Source organism: Notamacropus eugenii, chromosome 5 (assembly GCF_028372415.1).
Source record: "Notamacropus eugenii isolate mMacEug1 chromosome 5, mMacEug1.pri_v2, whole genome shotgun sequence".
NCBI lineage: Eukaryota > Metazoa > Chordata > Mammalia > Diprotodontia > Macropodidae > Notamacropus > Notamacropus eugenii.
The window spans coordinates 418087029-418107842 of record NC_092876.1 but is presented as its reverse complement, the minus strand read 5'-3'; the positions used below and the strand labels follow the sequence as shown (position 1 = coordinate 418107842).

General features: G+C 35.2%; 1 protein-coding gene across 1 annotated transcript in view; it reads left to right on the top strand.

Moving 5' to 3' along the window:
- Window positions 1-20814, top strand: part of SIM2 (SIM bHLH transcription factor 2) — a 76483-nt gene that overhangs the window by 16760 nt on the left and 38909 nt on the right. The window contains exons 2-4 of the mRNA XM_072614911.1: window positions 3001-3083; window positions 9028-9117; window positions 16077-16185. Of these exons, the coding sequence (XP_072471012.1) occupies window positions 3001-3083; window positions 9028-9117; window positions 16077-16185 (282 nt within the window). The remainder of the gene's footprint in view (window positions 1-3000; window positions 3084-9027; window positions 9118-16076; window positions 16186-20814) is intronic.

Genomic DNA, 20814 nt, shown 5'->3' with positions numbered 1-20814 from the left:
GGAGCTTAGGGGTGAAGCAACAAAAAGAATCAATGCCACTTGCCAGTATTTTTTAGACAGTCCCAAACTCTACCTGACCTGGCACCTTTCCCTGCTCACTGAACCCTCAGCTGTTTTCCAATTTTAAAATGATTCTATAAAGGAATTTTTTTTTAATTGGGAGAAATCTACACATCCACTCTGGGAGAGAATAGAGTAGAAGCAGCTAGGTGGTACAGTTGAGAAAGCACCAGGCTTAGAGTCAGGAAGATCTGAGTTTGAATCCAGCCTCAGACACTTACTAGCTGTGTGACTTCAGGTAAGTCATTTAACCCCTATTTGCCTAACATGGAGGCACACTGGAGAAGGAAATGGCAGACCACTCCAATATCTTTGTCAAGAAAACCCTATGGACTGTGGGGTCACATAGAGGCAGATACAACTTAACAGCAACATGCTCTTAGAGAGTAATAGTTGTATTCTTTTCTTTCTTTTTTTTTTTTTTTTGTTTTTGGAGGCAGTTAGGCAGTTCAGTGGATGAAGCACCAGGCCTGGAGTCAGGAAGACCCTAAGTTCAAATACAGTTGTGTGACCCTGGGAATGTCACTTATCCTGTGCCTTAATCCACTGGAGAAGGAAATTACAAAAACTCCAGCATCTTTGTCAAGAAAACCCCATGGACAGTATTGGCAGGCTATGGTCCACAGGGTCACCAAACTGCAATAAAGGAAGGGAAGCAAATTGGCTTTGCAGTAATAGATATGGGTTAGAGATCCAGAGATAATGTGGTTGAGAAGGCCTTTACTAGGACACACAAGCTCATTCCTCTCCCCAACCAAGGCCTGAAAGACCTTTCAATTTTAATTCCTCCAGCCCAGTTGATGCATCCCAATATAGGTTCTGCTTGAAATGGATGGGTGGTAATGCACAGTATCTGGCAGCAGAGTCAAGTAAGCTTGAGAGAACGCTCAAACCTGAGACACAGATTTGGAAAATTCACTCTCTTCCTTTTTTTTTTCTTTTTTTCTTTTTTTTTTGAGGGGGAAGGCAAGGCAATTGGGGGTGACTTGCCAAAGGTCACACAGCTAGTGTCAAGTTTCTGAAGTGGGATTTGAACTCAGGTCCTCCTGACTCCAGGAGTGTTCTACTCTCTGTGCCACCTAGTTGCCCCTGAACTCTCTCTTCCTTGACCGATAACCCAAATGCCAGAGGAAACCATCTAGGCCACAAACTTTTCTGCTGCTGTGACTTCACTCTGGACAGATACCAGATTGCCACAATGGCCTATCTTGTTTCATTCTTGTTTAACATTGGCGATTTATACATGGTCAGTTGAGGATAATGGAGGATGCGCCCTCAATCAAATCCCTTATATCAGACTTATATCAGATTTCACTATCACTGTACCTAGCATCCCCATCTCAGTTGCTAGGGGTTTGCGACTTCATCTAGTTTTCAAGAGCTGATGTTTGCAACTCTTTGGCTTTTCTCTTAGGGCTGTTCAAAGAAAAAAGCAAAGTTCTCTACAAGGCCACTGACACTTGGCAACTGGGGAAAGAGAAAAGGTATATCTACCAAGGATTAACAGAAGGCAAAAATGCATTTTTATGGTGAATTTTTTGCAAACGAGGGAGCCTTTTGTAGATCCAAGGGGAAAGAACAGAGTTTTGCTTGTAGCAAATTAGATTAATGGGAGTGGTTAGGGTAGGCCTATGTTATTAGATACTGCCCAGAAATTTTAGCTGATTGATGAGTTCTCTATCCCCCTCCCTTTCTCTTCCTTCTTTTTCCTGACTTAATCTGTCATTCCTTTCTTCCTTTCTCCCCATCTCTTCCTCCCCTTTCTCCCTCCTCTCCCCTTTTCTCTCTCTCCCCCCATGTCTCTCCTCCCTTTTCTTCCCTTGTTTCCATCTCCACTCCTTTCACCCACAAATCCAGTGTAAGTTTCCAGGTTCCGGCTCAATATTCTCCAATGTTCTCCATGTTTTGGTAGTATTCTTTGAAAACTCCCCTTTTTTTATTTCCAAGTTTTCTACCCATTTCTGCCATCCATCCGCATTCCCTACTGCCACAAATTTGGCTAATGCAGAAAGTGGCTATTGTCTGTGACCGAGGGATGAACTGCTGGGGCAGACCAACCCGCGGACAAGTTATACCAAAAGAATAGACATTGGTCCTGGTACTAGCAGTAGTAAGAAGGAGGCGTGTGAGAATTATGTGGACTGTGTGGACGCGAAATTCTTTGCCCCCAGACAGTGAGTTTCTGGCAAGGAAGTCAACAGCAGTGGGCAATCGTTTCCTCAGAGTAGCTCTGAGATGGAAAATTGCAATATAAAGTTGGCACCGTGTCCAAAAAGACAGGGCTTCCTGTTGATGACTGGAGAGCTCAGAAGGGAATTTAACAGGGAAAGAAAAGTCCCCTTTTAATTCCTGGAAAATAGTTTCCGGAAAGAGTGTTGGGCATTTGCAGCCTAAGATTTTTCTTTCTTTGAAAAAAATCGAAGTCCCAAGCAAGAAAAGTGAGAGAGTGGGAAAGAGGGAGGTGAAATATTTAGTGTCAAGTAAAATAAATAAAACAAGAATTTTAGATCTGTGAAAAAGTTTGCGAAGGATCCATGGGCTGCTTTCCCTAGCTCTGACAAAGGTGGTCAGAAATAGAGAGAGGAGGAAGAACAGACATGTGACATGGGAATCTCACTATTCCACCATCTCCATCCAACATTAAATGCAACAGAATATATTTCAATTCATTCTCTTTTCTTTTTAGCCTGGCCTAGGGGTGGGATCTGGGCCCTAGGAGGACGACCACACAACTGGTGTGGGAAGCAGCCTCTGGAGGCCAGCTGTCTCCTTTCAGATTGTTTCATTTCGGCTTTAGAAACCCGGGATGGATCTGTCCGTGGTTCAGGGACTCACTTCCTATGCTTCAATATAAAGACTGGCAGGATTTTGGAAACGTCCATGTATAGTCTCGGGCTTCCTCACTATCTGAATTTTACCATTTCTTTCCCCGATTTTCAGGTTTGGGAGATGCCTGGGGACAGCCGAGTCAGATAGGACCACTGGACAATATGGCTAAAGAACTGGGATCTCACCTGCTGCAGGTAGAACTCGCTTGTACCTGGCATTGGAGGAGCTGTTTGGGTGAAGGGTGTGAATGTTCGTTTTCAATATGAGTATGTATGGTCTCCATCCTACGCTTTTGCCTGTCTCTGAGAATTTCAAATCCAGCATCTTCGAGCAACAGTACTTGACATGAGAGAGCCCCAGGGTGCACGCAGCTCTGTAAGACTTCGGGAAGCAGTTGACCTGCCATTTTATATTATTTTTATTCTGAACCTAACAGATAGATAGATGGATGGATGGATGGATGGATGGATGGATGGGGAGAGAGAGAGAGAGAGAGAGAGAGAGAGAGAGAGAGAGAGAGAGAGAGAGAGAGAGAGAGAAGCACTTCTATATACAAAGTAGAACAGAAAAAGGAGATTGTAAGGAAACCACAAATCTGTATTTCTTGCCATTTGCTTTTAAGAATATGACAATTGAACGCTATTTTCAACACTATCTTATCAGTGTTTTCCACTGACCTTCCTCCTGTTCTTTGTATTTTTAAAATGTTTCAATGACCTTCTTTTCTTACTTTTCTTTCTTTTTAAAATTTTGTTACCATTGTCTACCATTAGCCCTCCTCCCACCTCCCAGATTCCCTTCAAAAAAAGGGGGGAGAGGAAGAAAAACAACACTTTTGTATCAAATATGCAAAGTCAAATCCCCACAATGTCTATGAAATGAAAATGTTATTTGTCATTGTGCACCACGAATTCTTCACCTCTCAGTCAGGAAGGTGGGTAGCTGTGTTAATTTCATTACTAGACACCTGTCATCCTGCTTGGTCATTGCATTGATGAGAGTCCCTTAGTCTTTCTTAGTTGTTTTGTTTTTATGTACAATGTTGTTATTATTGTAAAAATTGCTCTCCAGGTTCTTCTCGCTTCACTCTGCATCAGTTATCACAAATCTTACTAGATTGGTCTTGAAATTATACCTTCAGATATGAATAGACATTTTTCAAAAGAATCAACAACCACATGAAAAAATGCTCTAATTCATTAACAGAGAAATGCTCATCAAAACAACTTTAAGATTCGACCTCACACTTATCGGAATGGCAAAGATGACCAAAGATGGCAAAGTTTGGAAAGACACTTATGCCCTGTTGTTGGAGCTGTGAATCCAGTCATTCTGGAAAGCACTTTGGAATTGTGCTCCAAAATTACTAAACTGGGCATACCTTTTTGTTCCAGTGATATCACTACTAGGTTTATACCTCCAAAGAGATCAAATAAAAGAGGACAAGAATACAAAAAATATTTATAGCAGCTCTTTTCATAGTGGCCTAGAACAGCAAACTAAATGGGTACTTTCCTATAGGTGAATGTCTAAGCAAATTGTGGTTTGTGAGTATAATGGAATATATAACAAAACGATCAGTTTCACTGAAAACTGGAAAGATCTCTGTGAGATGATGCATTGTGACCAGAAGAAGGAGAATAATTTAGACCATGATAATATTGTGGGGGGAAAACAACTTTGAAAGATTTTTAGACAAGGAGGTGAAGGACTTAAAAATACAGAATGAGACATACCTCTTTGGACAGGTGGGAGTTTGTTTTGTTGGACTACGCATAGATGTTATGATGGTTTTATTTTTAATTTCTAATTACTCAAATGAGTGGGCAGTGAGACAACAAATACTTCAAAAAATAAAGCCTTTCAAAAATTCTTCAATAATTTCTGTGATTTCATCAATATAGGGAACTCCCAGGTGAGGAAAGCCCCTCTACCAATGCAGGGCTATAGCTTCTCCATGGGCAAGTGGGTGGTACAATGGATAGAGCACCAGTGCAGGAGTCAGGAGGACCTGAGTTCAAATCTCACCTCAGACACTTGACACTCACTAGCTCTGTGACCTTGGGCAAGTCACTTAACCCCCATTGCCTCATCCTGGGTCATCTCCAGTTATCCTGATGAATATCTAATCACTGGATTCAGATGGCTCTGGAGGAGAAGTGAGGCTAGTGACTTGCATAGCCCTCCCTCACTTAAAACAAAGTCAAGTGCAAGTCATGTCATTATTTCTCTGATGGCATGGTTTTCTTTGGCAACAAAGGACGAACACACACATCTTCTCCATAACTTACAGGCTTAGCCTAAAACACTGCAAGGTTAAATAACTTGCCTGGGGTCATATGGTCAGTCTGTCAAAATCAGATCTTCTTGTCTCCAAAATCAGTTCTCTAACTACTATGCCACTACTATCTTACTATGAAATAATATTCTATTACATTTATTTCCCATAATTTGTTCAACTATTCTCCCAATGATGGGCACCTTCTTAGTTCTTTGCTGCTACACATACATGTGTATATGTATGTAAGCACACATGTGCTTTTTGTAGTAATGTAAATATACACATGTGTATGTGCATGTGTATATGTAAGCACATATGTACATACACATGTATCTATATGTATATGTGCATGGACCTATCAGTGAGTCAATAAACATTTATTGTCTATCAAGTGCCAAGTATTGTGCTAAGCACTAGGTATGCAAATACAGAAAAGAAAGTCAGTTGCTGTCCTCATGGAGCTTACAATCCACACACAGAAGGAAATGGAAAAGGGGAGGAGATTATATGCTCATGCATATGTATGGATATGTATACCTATATACATGCAGGTCCTTTTCCTCTTTTTTTTATCTCTTTGAGGTACTGGCCCAGTTCAGTATAGTTCCAAATTGCTTCCCAGAATGTTTTGACGTGCCATTTTAGTAAAGGGCTTGCAGCAATGTAATATGAAAGGGCTAGTGGCATGTCAAGTTGGCAGGGGCTTCCTTTGTGAGGGTCAGACCAAGTATACTTGTGTTTGTACATGTACTAAGACCAGTACACTTAAACCCGGACACATACTGCCTTACAAGGCAGAAACTTATGGTATTAGAATAAACCGTTAGTGATGTTCCACAATTAGGTACTGAAACTTTAAAGTGTACAGTGAGTATGCACGTGGAGGAGAGGAGGTAGGAAGGGATGAGAGAAATGTGGAGCTGCAACAATACTAAGCACAAGAACTGATATTTCTATAACTCGGAGTTTTATATCAGCTCATATATGCCTTCCAACAACCCTTGCAGTTAAGTACTGCAGGCACTTTCGTTTTACAAAAGAAAAAGCAGTCTCAGGGAGAATTCTGTAAAGAATTCATGATTCTTTATGACCCTGGAATTTTTGAATTAGTGATTATTAAACCCAGTCATTTTACAGATTAATAAACTAGATTCAGAATAATAATGCAACAACACACATTTCTTTAGGCCTGCAAGTGTTTGCAAAGTGCTTTCTTCACAAAATCCCGATGATATATATATATATATATATATATATATATATATATATATATATATATATATATATATACACACACACACACACATATACATATATATACATGTAGTACACAAATTGTTCATAACCATTTTCAGAGCTGTTCTGAAAGGTTAATGTGCCCAAGATCACAGAGATAGCAAATCTAAAGATTTAATCCCAGGGCTTATTTGTTTTGTTTTACTGCAGCCTTTTCCCACTGCAGATGTCTCAGAGAACTAATCTATTGGGATAATTTTTTGTTTGACGTTAGCCTTACAGACTTGTAGCCTTCCTACAGAAACACCTTGCTTTCAGTTCAGTTCTTTAGAATCTTCTGTGTTTCAGGAGCTAAGGGATAGACAGCTATGCTACCCTATGCTGTTATATACTGGCTCTAAAGCTTGTAATTTTCCCAAATTAAGTAATAGTGATCTAACAGATCCAATTAATTTGTGAAGAATGGTGAGTGGGACATTTTTCCCCCTCCCAATTAATACAAGGAGGAAAATTTTAAAACATTAGAATTTTCAAATAGGTGAGTGAATCTCAATATCTAAAAAGGTTTTCTTATAATGTTATGAACAGCTTGATTCAGATGTCTCCGAACCCATAATTTGTATATTCTATTTTAAAATGTTTTTCAAAAAACTAGTTTACAGTTTGCTTTTACATGCTGTTCTATACTTTAAAATATATATACACATACATACACATACCTATTAACTATTGGAACCTCAGGAAATTTGGGATAAGAGAAAATTAAAATGCTTATATCCTATTAAACATAACATACAAAAACAGAGAATAAGAATTCAAATGCCAATGTTTGATAAGATAATTTTGACTTCAGATGTTCAGGCAGGCAGGCAACAATCTTGACGCTTATAAAAGCAGATCCTAAAAAGTTTTTTGCACTTAGTACCCTTGTTTGATTCGTTTTAAATTTGTGTAAGGGGAAGGGATAATTTCATGGAAAGATTCAAAACTCATAGTATTTATTACATTAAGTAAATATGTATTTAGGCAGGGCTAGGTAGTGGTTATCTTGGAGTCATTCCCACATCTCCTCCCTTCCATACAACTCATTATTAGCTCACTTTAAAATACTCACACTGTATTTTTAACATTTTTATTCTTATGCATATTATAAATGCACTAACAGAGGCAAAATGCTATGAATTTTAATGAAAATTTTACAAGTAAACTGTTCCACCCAATTAATGATATGTTTGCGGTGAAAATGGAATTATTGTATCATCAGAGAATTATATAATTCTGAGATTTGTAAGCATAGAAACCAACACCATTCTTTAAATTTTTTATTTAATTATTTCTACAGGATTTGAGAATATGAATAACAATCATTTTTCTTTGTACCTACAGAATAATCTACATACTATTTTCTCATTCAAGTGAATTTTTCTTAAAGCAATTATTTAGAAATTATGCAAATGAATTCATCAATGCTTTTCTTACTTTATTTTTAAAATTACTCCAATAATTGATACTTTGGAATGCCAAGATTGATCTCAGAAGGTTTTTATGATGGAGCTGTTAATGCCAGCTCTATAATCGGCTAATTGACAAAGTATTTCAAACAAAGCTATATTTGAGAGAGCAGAATATAGCCATTCCTTTCAAATGTCAATATTGCTACTAATTGGTTTTTTAACTAATATTCCAAAATAGAGGTAAAAGCCAAATAACAATATAGTTTCAATTACATGTTTTAAAAGTAGAATTTGTAGACCACAAATTAATTTGATTTTTTTTTAATTGGAGGGTAGAATATATCCTTGAAGAAAAAAACCTGGTTATCCTTTTATTTTGGTTCAGAATTTTGAAATGCCAATGGAAAAATAAAAACAATTATATTTTCTTCATTCTTCACATATGTAATTATATTTTTATTTCTCTGTGATAAACTTCTATAATTTTCCATGAATTATTTTGGAGAAGGGAGTGATAACTGCTTAATCAGTGATTTTTTTAAAAAATAATTTATCTAGTCTTTTCCAGAAATAGGTATCTTTTTCACTCCCAATTTTGTACTTATTGCTTTTTACATTTCAACATTCAAATAGTCAAAAGTCATCCATTAAAAAGAATTTCATTTTTTTAATAAAAAATTTTAAAGAATCATTTCATTATTTATTTTTTTAAAACCTTTTTTTATTTTTTTGGAAGAATGGGCAACAATTAGTCATCAAACATAATTTACAAAATGCTTGAAAATTACATGTATGCCAAAGTGGAATAAATCCTTTCTACCAATTATGACATAAAATTGTCTTTATGATCCTAGATTTTCCCTGATGACATTTCTCAGGGTTTGTGGTAGATGATTAAAAATAAATTAATAGAAGCAGCAAAGTCATTGCTTCTGTGTAAAATACATTTAGTATGCACTAATATTAAGCACAAATTCAGCGGATGCAGATTCAAGAACATTTTAAAATTATTTTTTCAAAAAGTATGCCACTGAAGAGGAAGGATCATAATAATTTTATATGGTATTGTGGTCAGCACTAACAGTGTTCTGGTTTATATTTAAGAAATGTAAAGTTTAAGCACCTAAATTGCTATTAGATTTTACCCAGAATCTTTCTCTTTTACAGACCTTGGATGGATTTGTTTTTGTGGTAGCATCTGATGGCAAAATAATGTATATATCTGAAACAGCCTCTGTACACCTAGGCTTATCTCAGGTAAGAGTAATTCCATGTTCATCTAAAACTCAAATTCATTGTCTCTGTGAATTTTGACAATATTCCCCAGCACATAAATTGGTAAGTGTAACTTTCTGCTCTTTTTGTATAAACGATCTCCTTATTTACTTTTGTACAGTTGTTTTGTATGGGCATGGGGGCGATACTATATACCCTTTCTTCTATTATATTTTATTTCTTTTTTCCTTTGAGGTTAATACCAGCATATCCTTGCAAAACTCAATCATGTACTGAAATTCAGTATGAAACTTTAACCGACTGCTTATATGGTAATGCTATACACCTCTGGAAAAAAAAATTACAAAGGGGAGATTTTGAGTCCTTACTTTCTGGATTGCATGTGATACTGTGAGTTGCCATGAAAGAGAGAAAAGTTTGAAGTGGAACATGAGTTTTATGGTAAATGTGCTTTTGAGAGAGAAATAAAAAAAATGGAGGGGTAGATTTATGAGTGTTCACATGGAATTTAGGATAATTTTTCCTGCGTTTTTTCCCCCTAGTTCAGCAGTCTTTTCAGTGAAGCATTTTATGTGCTTGTGATAGAAAGTCATAAAATTCAATTTACTACTGTTTTGCCCAGCAAGAAGCGAACTAGCTTCAAAATATTTAGAAATGTTGTCTTTCTTGGGAAAGTATAACTACACAGCAAATGATGTCCCTTATTGCTAAGTCATAGTTTAACATATTCTAGGGTCAGTGTTCAGAAGTTCAATTTGTGACTTATCCTTCTGTCTGGAGATTATAGCTTATTCTGATCAGGAAAATCCAACCAATCCCTCACTTTTCATAATACTGTGATTTAACTAATATGAATAATCATCATGAAAATCATGTGTTTTTCATAATATAAGGAATGAAAATTACTCTAAGATGAAAAGTAGTTGTAAAATTTTAAAAGCAAGATTCTTTGTAAAGCAATTGACAAGAAACTGAAAAGAAAATTAGGTTGCTAAAATAAACCTAAGAAGCTAGAAGAGCTACCAGCATTGCATTAATGTAAAAAAATGCAGTTAAACCAAAATAAAATATGTCAATTAATATGACTTGAATTTCCTAATTGAAAAAGTACCAACTTGAAAAAAAACTTTGACATAGTTGTTCTATGTAGGTATATTTCATTTCCTCCTATGTCAATATACTTCAAAAATTGCTATTTAAAATTTTTCAACTGAGTTATACATGTATCCTTTTTTGTATGAATGTGTCTACAAATGTGTAGTGTACTCATAAAGCACTTTGAAATATGGAAATTGCTTTAAGTTACTGTTTCCTTTCCAAAATGGTGCTTTCTTCATTGCTGCTGCTTTACTTTAATGCTAATATTTCTCACTTTAGTGTAATATAACACTTTGGTATAATACCACAGAATATTACTTTTTAAATAGGAAAAGGTTATGATCTCTATAAACACCAAAGTGTGCCTTTTTGGATTTCCACTGGGCTCTAGTTTTAATGATTCGGCACTTTCTACTTCACCTTCTTCAGAAGTTTCCTCTCTGAAACCCAGTGGAAGATCTCTTGGTCACTTAGGATTTCTTTCTTTCCCTCTCTCTTTCTTTTCTCCTTTCTTTCTTTCTTTTTTCCTTTCTTTCTTTCTTTCCTTCTTTCTCTCTTTCTTTCTTTCTTTCTCCTTTCTTCATTCCTTTCATCTTTCTTCCTTTCTACTTTCATTTCTTTCTTGCTTTCTGTTTCTTCCTTTCATTCCTTCTTTCCTTCCTCCTTCTTTCTTTTCTTTCTGTCTTTCATTCACTCATTTTTATGTATTTAATATCCTCTAGGTACATAAAATATATTACTTTCTGGATGCACCATCTACGTAATGCCCAGATTACTAACCAGTTCATTCAATTCACAACAAAAGCCTTGATGTTGGTGGGGGGAGAGGGGAAGCAGACCAATTAAATGACCAGTCTTTCTGTGTTTGTGACCAATCCAGTAACATAAATGTCTCTAGACATAACTTATCATCATTGTGCTGAATTTATTTTTGGTTAACAACTTTAGAAAAAACATGTACACATCCACAAATATATTCATGCATTAAAATATGTGTGTATCTGTGTTTGTTTCATATATGACCAATGTGAGCAGAAAAAAACACACCATTTCCATGGATCCATTCAGTCAATCAGTAAATTATTTCCTTGAAATATGAAAGTGTATGTCATGATTGACAAAAACAAGAACTCTTGTGATATTATATACAGATTACAAAACAAGTACATGATTAAATAATTTCAGTTCTTAAATATTCAATTTTTAAAAAATTTCCCCTGTGTAGACAAAGCAACTAATGAATTGACTGAATTTTTTTCTTTTCAAATGCACTGTCTGAATATCTGTATATATCTGTAAAATACTTTAAGACAGGTGTGAATTCTTTGTTAGTATTTTTGGAGTCTAGCATGGTGGTTGGTCTAGATGACCTACAACAAATATTTCTTAAAAGCTGCCTCTTATTTATAGTAACTCCTCATAAGGAAATCTAGCCAACAGTCAAAATGCGGATTTCATTTCTACATTCTTTTCTTAAATGGAAAAAATGTCATTGACTAGAAGTCAATTGAATAATACCTGCTTCCCTGTCTCCCTCTTCTTAGTCTCTCTCTCTCTGTATCTCTCTCCCCTCTCCCTCCCTTCCTTCTCTCCTCCTCCTCTTCTTCTTTTTCTTCTTCTTCTTCTTCTTCTTCTTCTTCTTCTTCTTCTTCTTCTTCTTCTTTCTCTCTCTCTCTCTCTCTCTCTCTCTCTCTCTCTCTCTCTCTCTCTCTCTCCATTCTCATACTCTCACTCTTGACATCACTTCTTTGTTTTTTGGAAAACATTTGGTCAATATCTGAAGCTCCATTGACTTTCTATTTACAAATGTCCCTCCTTGATGATTAAAAAAAATCTTCAATCAAACTCTTCAACTTCTTCAAATTTTTCTATCGATTTGTCCCTCAACAGTAGAAGCAGTAGGCTTTCTCTACATAGGAATGACTCCTAATTACACTATTTTAATTGAATTGTCATGTTAGTAATACTTCTAGTTACCTAGGTAGGTGGTAAGGGAGGGGGAAATCAGTGAAGTTGGTTCTATGTATTTTGAGACCAGTTGTTTTACTGATCTGGGCAGTAAGGACACTTAAAATCAACACAACAATCCTGCATGAACTAAATCACTGTCCTACACTCTATATAAGTATTTATCAAATACTATCCACTACTGGAGGGGAAATTTTTCTGAAAGAAAAAGACTAATTTATTGAAAAGGGCCTTTTAGTACTAACTATTCCTTTATATTATATTACATATTATAACATTTTATTATATATTTTAACTTCAAGATACTTATTTTATAGTTTTTGAAAATAGTCTTGAAATTTAATAAAAAAGTTAGAGACTAGTTGTTGATCAGAAAATTGAGGCAGTCATCAGTCAGGTAGGAGAAGGTTCTTATTTTTACTTCAATTCTATAAATAACTGAATAATTCTGCATCTTGAATAGGTAGGCATGATTTCTTTTACCAAAAATTGAAGTCTTTTTTTTAAAGACACCTCTTATGAGCTTGGAAAAGAACGATTTGCTCCATATGGTTAAGATTGCTTTTATATTTAAATTAGTAAACAAAAATAATCCCATTATCAAACTCTGGTACTAAAAACCTATAGTGAGCCATCTAGAACAAAGGGTAGGTCCCTTCAGCATAAGTTCTGTGTACAGCACTCAAACTTTTGAAATGGAAAAATAAGGTGTCATTTAATTTTTTTCTTTAGGGGGTAAATGGGTACCCAGAACATTTTGTCATATAAATTTAGATTTAGTTTCATGGTCCCTTTGCTAATGTAATTAAGTTACATTTGAAGGAAAAAGAAAACATTGTATCTATTCTATGTTGAAGAATATGCTCTGTATTATTTGTGCATCTTTCCCCCATGCATTTTTAAAGGGGCTTTGTGATTTACATTTTCTCCATTTTCTCACAGAATTATATACAATAAAACACCTTTTCAAATGGATACAGATCTTTACTTGTTTTACTTACATGTATATAAAAAGGTTCTATATGTTTGCAATAATTTTACACAACATTTGAAGTCTGATATTTAAAATCATTACATTAAGCTTTTTTAAAAAAAAAGAAACATTGGGCTAGACAGAACCACAGCCATTCCCCTTCACTTTCAATGGTAGGTTAGGGAGGATAAAGTTTTATTTTTATTTCTACATAGGACTTAAGATATGTAACCAGGACCAATTAATTTACAAATGTTTAATTTGCAAAATTACCCAAAGCAAAACAATCTGTGTTTTCAGTGTACCAGATTGGTTTCTCCTTCCCAAACATGATCCAGAATATATTAACTAAGTTCCAAATTTTCTTCATAAGAAAAAAAGCTATTCCATTAAATATTTTTAAAAGCTCTTAGTAGGAAAGTAATTCATCTTTTAGTACCGTAGGGGAGTTTATGGATATCAAAATGTTGCAAATAGGTTTGTTTTATGGAGACAATAAATATTTTGTTATGAATCATTCAATTTCTTTCAAAAATTAAAAACACAGTTATATTAAGTAACTAATGTGAAAATATAGCAGCATATTCAATATACAACAGTATAAAGTATACTTGTGTGCATGAGAAAATCATGGCTAGTAAAAAGTTATGAACATTTTAATAAATCTGTTTACCTCTTTTTAAAGTGTGAAATTTTAAATTTTGGTTTTTTACCTTTTTAAAATAAGTTTTATTGATTTTTTTACATCAACATGCTTTATCTCTATAATTTTGTTACATCCACTTTGAGGGGTTTTTTTTGTATGTTTGTTCTTTCTGTGGATTATTTTTAAGAAAACTACTCTTATTCATTTTTCCTATTATTCTTTTCTAATCTAATGCCTCCCATTTAAGTCTATTAAGCTTAAATGATAATGATTATTCCCCTCCTTGAGCAGAAAGATGTTCTGATTTGGTTAAATGTCTATAAAAATACACATTTTTAACTTAAACATTAATATAAATTTGTTGTGTATAGCTTAGAAAACAAAACTATGCCCAAGCTCTTAATGTAGGTAAATGGTTAGTTGGGATATCAGTGGAAAATCAGGTTAAGGAGATGGGAGAGGGGGGTAGGTTCTGGTAGGGGTTAGATTTCTGTAATTCAATTCTTTCTGTTGCTCTCTTTGCATAGTATTAAGAAGAAACATTCCACGAATAATCAGAAAATAAAACTGTAAAAGCCATGTTAAGAACAAGGTTATTTTTCAGGCTAGACAACTAAATATATATGAGAATAAAAATGCAATTCTTATATTTTAACAAGTGAATAAATCACCTCAGTCAAGCACAGTAGGTTGCATTACTTCATCTTTCCCCTGCCTTTCTGGTCTATGTTACCAAAGATTTGAAAGCCTTGATGAAGAAATGACCAAAACTGTTGTCGTTGTATAAATTATTTTCATTCTCCTATTCATTAGTTCATAAAGGTCTTCTGAGTTTCCTCTGAAACTGTCTATTTCATCATTTCTTGAGGCACAGTAATATTCCATTACTTTCTTCATATGCCACAATTTGTTTAGCCATTCCCCAACAGGAGGGTGCCCTTTTAGCTTGTAATCATTGGCTAATATAAAAAAAAACTGCTATAAAATTTTTGTACATTAAGATTCTTTTTCTCTTTCTTTGATTTCTTTGGGCTATAGACCTTATAGTGGTATATCTGGATCAAAGGGCATGAGCAGTTTGGTACCTTTTTGAGTATAGTTCCAAATTGTTTTCCAGAATGTCTGGACTAGGTATGGACCAATTCACAGTTTCATCATCAGTGCACTCCTTTCATATTCATCATTTTCCTCATTTGTCATCTTTGCCAGATGACTGCAAAATGGCTACAACTTACACCATCAATGGTCAAGAATTAAGTACGTTGGTCTTCAATTCTAGTCTGTCGATTAAGAGTTACTATAAGAAACAGTGCAGCCTAACCTTGCCCAGGCAGTAACTTCTTGTTTTGATGAAGTTTCTAGCGTAGGCTATATCTGCACATTCGGAACAGCTGGAAATAGCTAGTGGCCTATTATTGGAAAACAACATTAGCAACTAGACTATTCTGGCATTTAGCAGAGAAAATGGTTATAAGATTTTATGATGGCTATAAAACCATACTTAGAATGGACTCAAAATAGAAATGACTTGCAAATATCCAGGTACACTCCAATCAGTTCAGGGCAATGGAATTAACACTGTTATGTTTGATTGGACAGAACGGTGACACACTTCAGGCAAACACAAGATAAAAGAGGCTTGGGTGTGCCTATGGACCATGGTTCAGTGCAAAAGAAAACGAAAAATTCCTTAGAGAAGCAGAAGTCTGCATTAAATCCTTCTGAATGAGTCCTGCTCTTAGTTCTACATGCTAATTGAATTCTTTAAATGACATTCAGATGAATTTGTAGTTTGCACGTTGGATGTTCATTATGGAACTTCCCTAATGTTTTCTTAAGTTCCCAATGAAAAACAATGTATATTTTCATCTTTTTCTGAGAGCTTGATGATAGAGATATTTAGGAAATACTAAACCTTGGATTTTAGAGCTCTCATCAGAAAGAAGTGATTATGGAGTCCACAGAAAACATTTATATTTATGAACAAGTTAGAAGAATTGCACTCATGTTTGTACATCTCCCTTCTCCCTGCTAAGAATTTTCTTACCTCTAGGCTTAACTCAGAAATCCCCATCAAACCTATCATGTGTCACTATGCACTAGTAGTTTAATGGTCAGTGCCTGAGGAAAACATTATCGTATGGTGAAAGCTGTCTGTGAGTGGAGTCCTCTTAAATCCTATGTAGGTAATGTGGTTTATGAATCCATGAAACTTGCACAAACCAGCTCCATTGAAGAGATTTTAATAATAGAAAAAGACCATGTGCACACTCTGATACTGTACTTCTGTGACAGGTGGAACTCACTGGCAATAGCATTTATGAGTACATCCATCCTTCTGACCATGATGAGATGACAGCTGTTCTTGCCGCTCACCAACCTCTTCATCACCATCTCTTACAAGGTATTATCTCAAAGGATTGTCAAAGGGGGAAAGAAATCAAAATGAAAACATGCTGAGATAAGTATACTTATAATATTAGCTGTCAGCTTTTCATTTTCTGGTGCTTGCTGAAGGGAGAGTGTATTGCAGCTCAATGGAAACAATTCAAATACCAGGTCAGAGATCATCGCTGACCAATCAGTTAGTCAACAGGTATTTATTAAGTATCTTTTACATGTCAGACCCTGTACTAGGTACTAATTATAAAATATAAAAGTGAATTATTTCCTTCAGGGAGCTTACATGATACCAGGGGGACACAATACATTCAAATAATCAAAAATGCAAGATCTTACCTCCCAGTGTGCCGGGGAATACATGGCCGTGTAAATACAAGACTAGAGGTTTAGTCCTAATTCCAAAGATCTCCAAAAGATCAGGATCCTTTCTGGGAAAATATTATTATTTATTTCATCTAATTAGATATACTCCAGAGACAAAAGTAGACTCTTTTAAATCAGTGTGTCAGTCCAACAATTCCAAGTGTACCTCATCACTGTTCACCGATCAGTCTCTATGTGGATCTCCAAGTGAAAAATAATGCTAAAATAAGGAACTTCCTGAATCTATCAGAGGAAGTTAAATAGCCAGTTAGAAAAGGTTTTTTCTGGCTCTGTTGTTTCCTCTTGACAAGACTGCTTATTTGATGACTGCAGCAATCATATAAAATCTATTAGTGCTCAACTAAAATCTCATCTTCTACAGGTTATCTCAGAATTCTAGTGGCCTTCCTTCTTTTAATTATTTCCTATATATAGCTTTCTTGTACATATTTGTTTGCTTGTTTTCTTCCTCATTAGATTGTGAGCTCCTTAGGACTGTCATTTGCCTCTTTTTTTATTTTATCCCCAGAGCTAAGTATAATGCCTGGCACACACTAGGTGCTTAATTTATTGATTGTTGACTGAGAAGGAATCTAAAATGGTACAGCCTGTGAACCTTAGGATTTGCTTGCTTACATAGGAATTCAAGAAGTAATTGTTAGACAGTACTAGGATCGATCGATCAACAAGTATTTATTAGACACTAAACATTGGGGAAACAAAAATAAAATGGAAATAGTCCTTCCTTTTGAAGACCTTACTTTCCAGTGGAGGATACAACATGTACATATATAGGCATAAACATACCACATGCAAAATAGATACAAGATTGGTGTGGACTAGGAAAGCCCCTCTGCAGAAGATGATTCCTGAGCCAAGTTTTGAAGGAAACCGGGAGCTCCAAGAGGGTGATGTGAGAAAGGAGACCATTCCAGGCATGGAGGATGGCCTCCGAAAAGTCATGTAAATCAGGAATGGAGCATTTGGGGAGAGTAGTAAGTTGTACAGTATAACTGGAACCAAGAGTGAGTGGAGAGGATTAACATATAAAAAAACTGAAGAGGTATAAGGAACCAAGTTTTGGAAAGCTTTAAATGACAGAGGGTTTATATTTGATCCGAGAGGTAACAAGGAGTTAGTGGAGTTTATCGAAAAAGGAAGAGAGGGGAGGGGGAGAGAGAGAGAGAGAGAGAGAGAGAGAGAGAGAGAGAGAGAGAGAGAGAGAGAGAGAGAGAGAGAGAGAGAAAGAGAGAGAGAGAGAGAGAGAGAGAGAGAGAGAGAGAGAGAGAGAGAGAGAGAGAGAGAGAGAGAGAGAGAGTGAGTTGGGGGAGGGACATGTGTGATATGATCAGACCCACCTTTAAGGAAAATCGCTGGTAGCTGTGTAGAGGATGGATAGGATGTTACTAAGAATGTGTATATTTTTATATGGACCTTGTGGAACAGAACAGACAGCTGTTTTGAGAGAGTTTAACTGTATTTTTGCCTTGATATAGATTAATATATAAGACAATATGAGAAGTGCCTTTCTAATCAAAGGGTCTATAATTCTGAAGTACTTAGAAAATAAAATGTATCCAGTAATATAATTTATGGTAATAAAGCAATAATATTTTCTTTAAAAATGAAAAAGGGATAGAGCATGGAACATGAATTTCATGCTTTCTCTGTAGGTTTATTTAAAGTTGGATAGAGAAGACTGGCGCCTCAGAAAAGATCCATGGTCTTCTGGTATTTTTTTCAGTATTGAAATTTTTCTATTTCCCCAAATAGTTCTCCCTTTACCCTTCATGCAAACTTAATGCTATTAAAATAATTTATTATTTTTAAATTTAATTTACTTTTTTAATCACCAAAATATCCTCCTTTTCCTTCTTTTCTCCAATTGAGAATAAAAGAAAACAAAATCCATGTTGCAAACACATATAGTCAAACAAAACAAATTGCTGTATTAGTCATTTATAAAAACAAATATATGTCTATATGTATATATATACATTATATATGTGTGTGTGTATGTATGTCCATATATGTATATGTATTTTCTATTTACATATGGTAGATTAAGGGAAGAATTAATCCTAAGCAAAACAAACTATAACTAAGGATGTACAAAAAAATTTATAGCTCTTTTTAAGGTGGCAAAGAATTGGAATCTGAGGGGGTACCCCTCAATTGGTGGATAATGAATAGTTGAACAAGCTATGTTATATAAATATAATGGAATACTATTGCATTTAAAGAAATGATGAAGAGGATGTTTCAGAGAAACTGGGAAGACATGTATGAACTGATTCAGAGTGAAGTCAGCAAAACCAGGAGCATAATTTATATAACAGTAATATTGTAAAGATAACTTTGAAAGACTTAGGAAAACTAATGAGCCTAATAACTAGCCATTATTTTAGAAAGCTAATGATGACAATGCTCCTAAAAGAGAGGTGAAGGACTCAAAGTAAAATGAGACACACTCATATGTGTGTGTATATATAAAATACACATATATATGTATGTCTCATACTATTCTCTATATAAAAAGTATGCATGTATTATCAATATCCTAATGTAAGATAATTTTCCTAACTTTCCTTTTCCTTTTCCCAACCTGGTGTATTCCTATTTTCTCCTTTTCCATTCTCCTTTTAATATTACAATTTTTTTTATCATCATAATAGAACCACTTCCAAGCCTTTTGTCTAATTAGACTCCCTCTATGACCCTTTCTGATATAGGTTTCACAGGGGATGCATGCATCACCTTTCCATATTAAAATGTGAACAATTTATCCTTATTTTGGTCCTTTGACATTGTTCATTCTTATTTATCTTTTCATGTTTCTCTTACTCTTGTATTTTAACTTCCAAGTTCCTAAGGAGCTCTGGTCTTTTCATCATGAATGCCCTATGTTTCATTTAAAAGTCCCTTTTCCCCCTTGCATTACACTCAGTTTTTTTGGCTAAGTTATCCTTGACTTGTAAGCCTATATTCTTTACTTACTGGAGTATAATATTCCAAGCTCTCCATTTCTTTACGATGGTAGCTGATAAATTATGTGTGATTCTGACTGTGGCTCCCAAGTACCTGAATTCTTTCTGACTCTCTGCAGTATATTTTTCTTTAACCTAAAGAAATTTAGGATTTGGATTTGGGCTATAATTTTTTTCATTTTGAGATTTCTTTCAGGAGGTGACCAATGAATTCTTTATATTTTCAATTTTCCTCTCATTCTCAGATACATGGATAGTTTTCTCTTTAGATTTCTTGAAATATGATGTCTAAGCTCTTTTGTTTTTGATCGTGTGCTTGCAGGTTTCAAAGTTTTCATGGCTTCAATCCAATGCTTCTAAAATTTTTGTTCTCAGTCTGTTTTCCAGTTTTTGTTATGAGATAATTTATATTTTCTTCTATTTTTAAAACTCTTGATTTCATTTAAATATTTCTTTTTGTTTTGTGGGGTTATTGGCTTCTACTTAGCTCATTATAATTTTCAAAGAGTTTGTTACTTAGGCAAGATTTTGTACCTCTTGTTCTCAGCTGTTTATCCCCTTTTCCAAGTCTCTGTATGATAGCTCTCATTTCTTTTCTGTTTTTTAATTCCAGCACTCTAGTTTCACTTATAAAAACATTTAAAACTCCTCTTTCATCTCTTCTAAGAATTCTAGTAGAATTTTTGCCTAAGCTATGTTTCTCTTTGAGGTTTTACTTGCAGATGCTTTGGTGGGTTTGTGTCTTGAGCATCCTTGTCATCATAATTGCTTTTTGTGGTGAGATCCTTTTTTTGTTTGTTTGTTTGATCATTCTTCCAATCTACTTTCTGATTATGAGATTTATTTTAAGACTAGGTTCTGTACATGGATCTGGACTGATCCTGTTGCTCTATTCTTGGAGTATCGAGTATTATGCTATGCTACATTCTTAGGGATAGGTCAGGAACAAGTTTTAATGTTTTCAAAGTGGTCTGATCCAGGGGAAAGTCTGATTGCTTTTTTCCTGGTCTCAACTCTGCTAGTTCCTGATCTGGGATTGGGTCTGAATGGCAGTAGACTATTGCAGGACTCAGCCTCTATGAGTCACCTGGGAAGCTCTCTTGGCTCAGAGTTGTTTTTCCTTCATTCTCGAAGAAGACTGGTGACATCAGAAAGGCAATGTCTTGACTTACAAGTGAACTCTGCAAAGTTACCAGTCTCACTCTCTCCTCCAGAGCCATCTGGGTCCAATACCAAGACATAGATCAGGAAGACTGGAGTTGGCCCCCATTGGTTCAGAG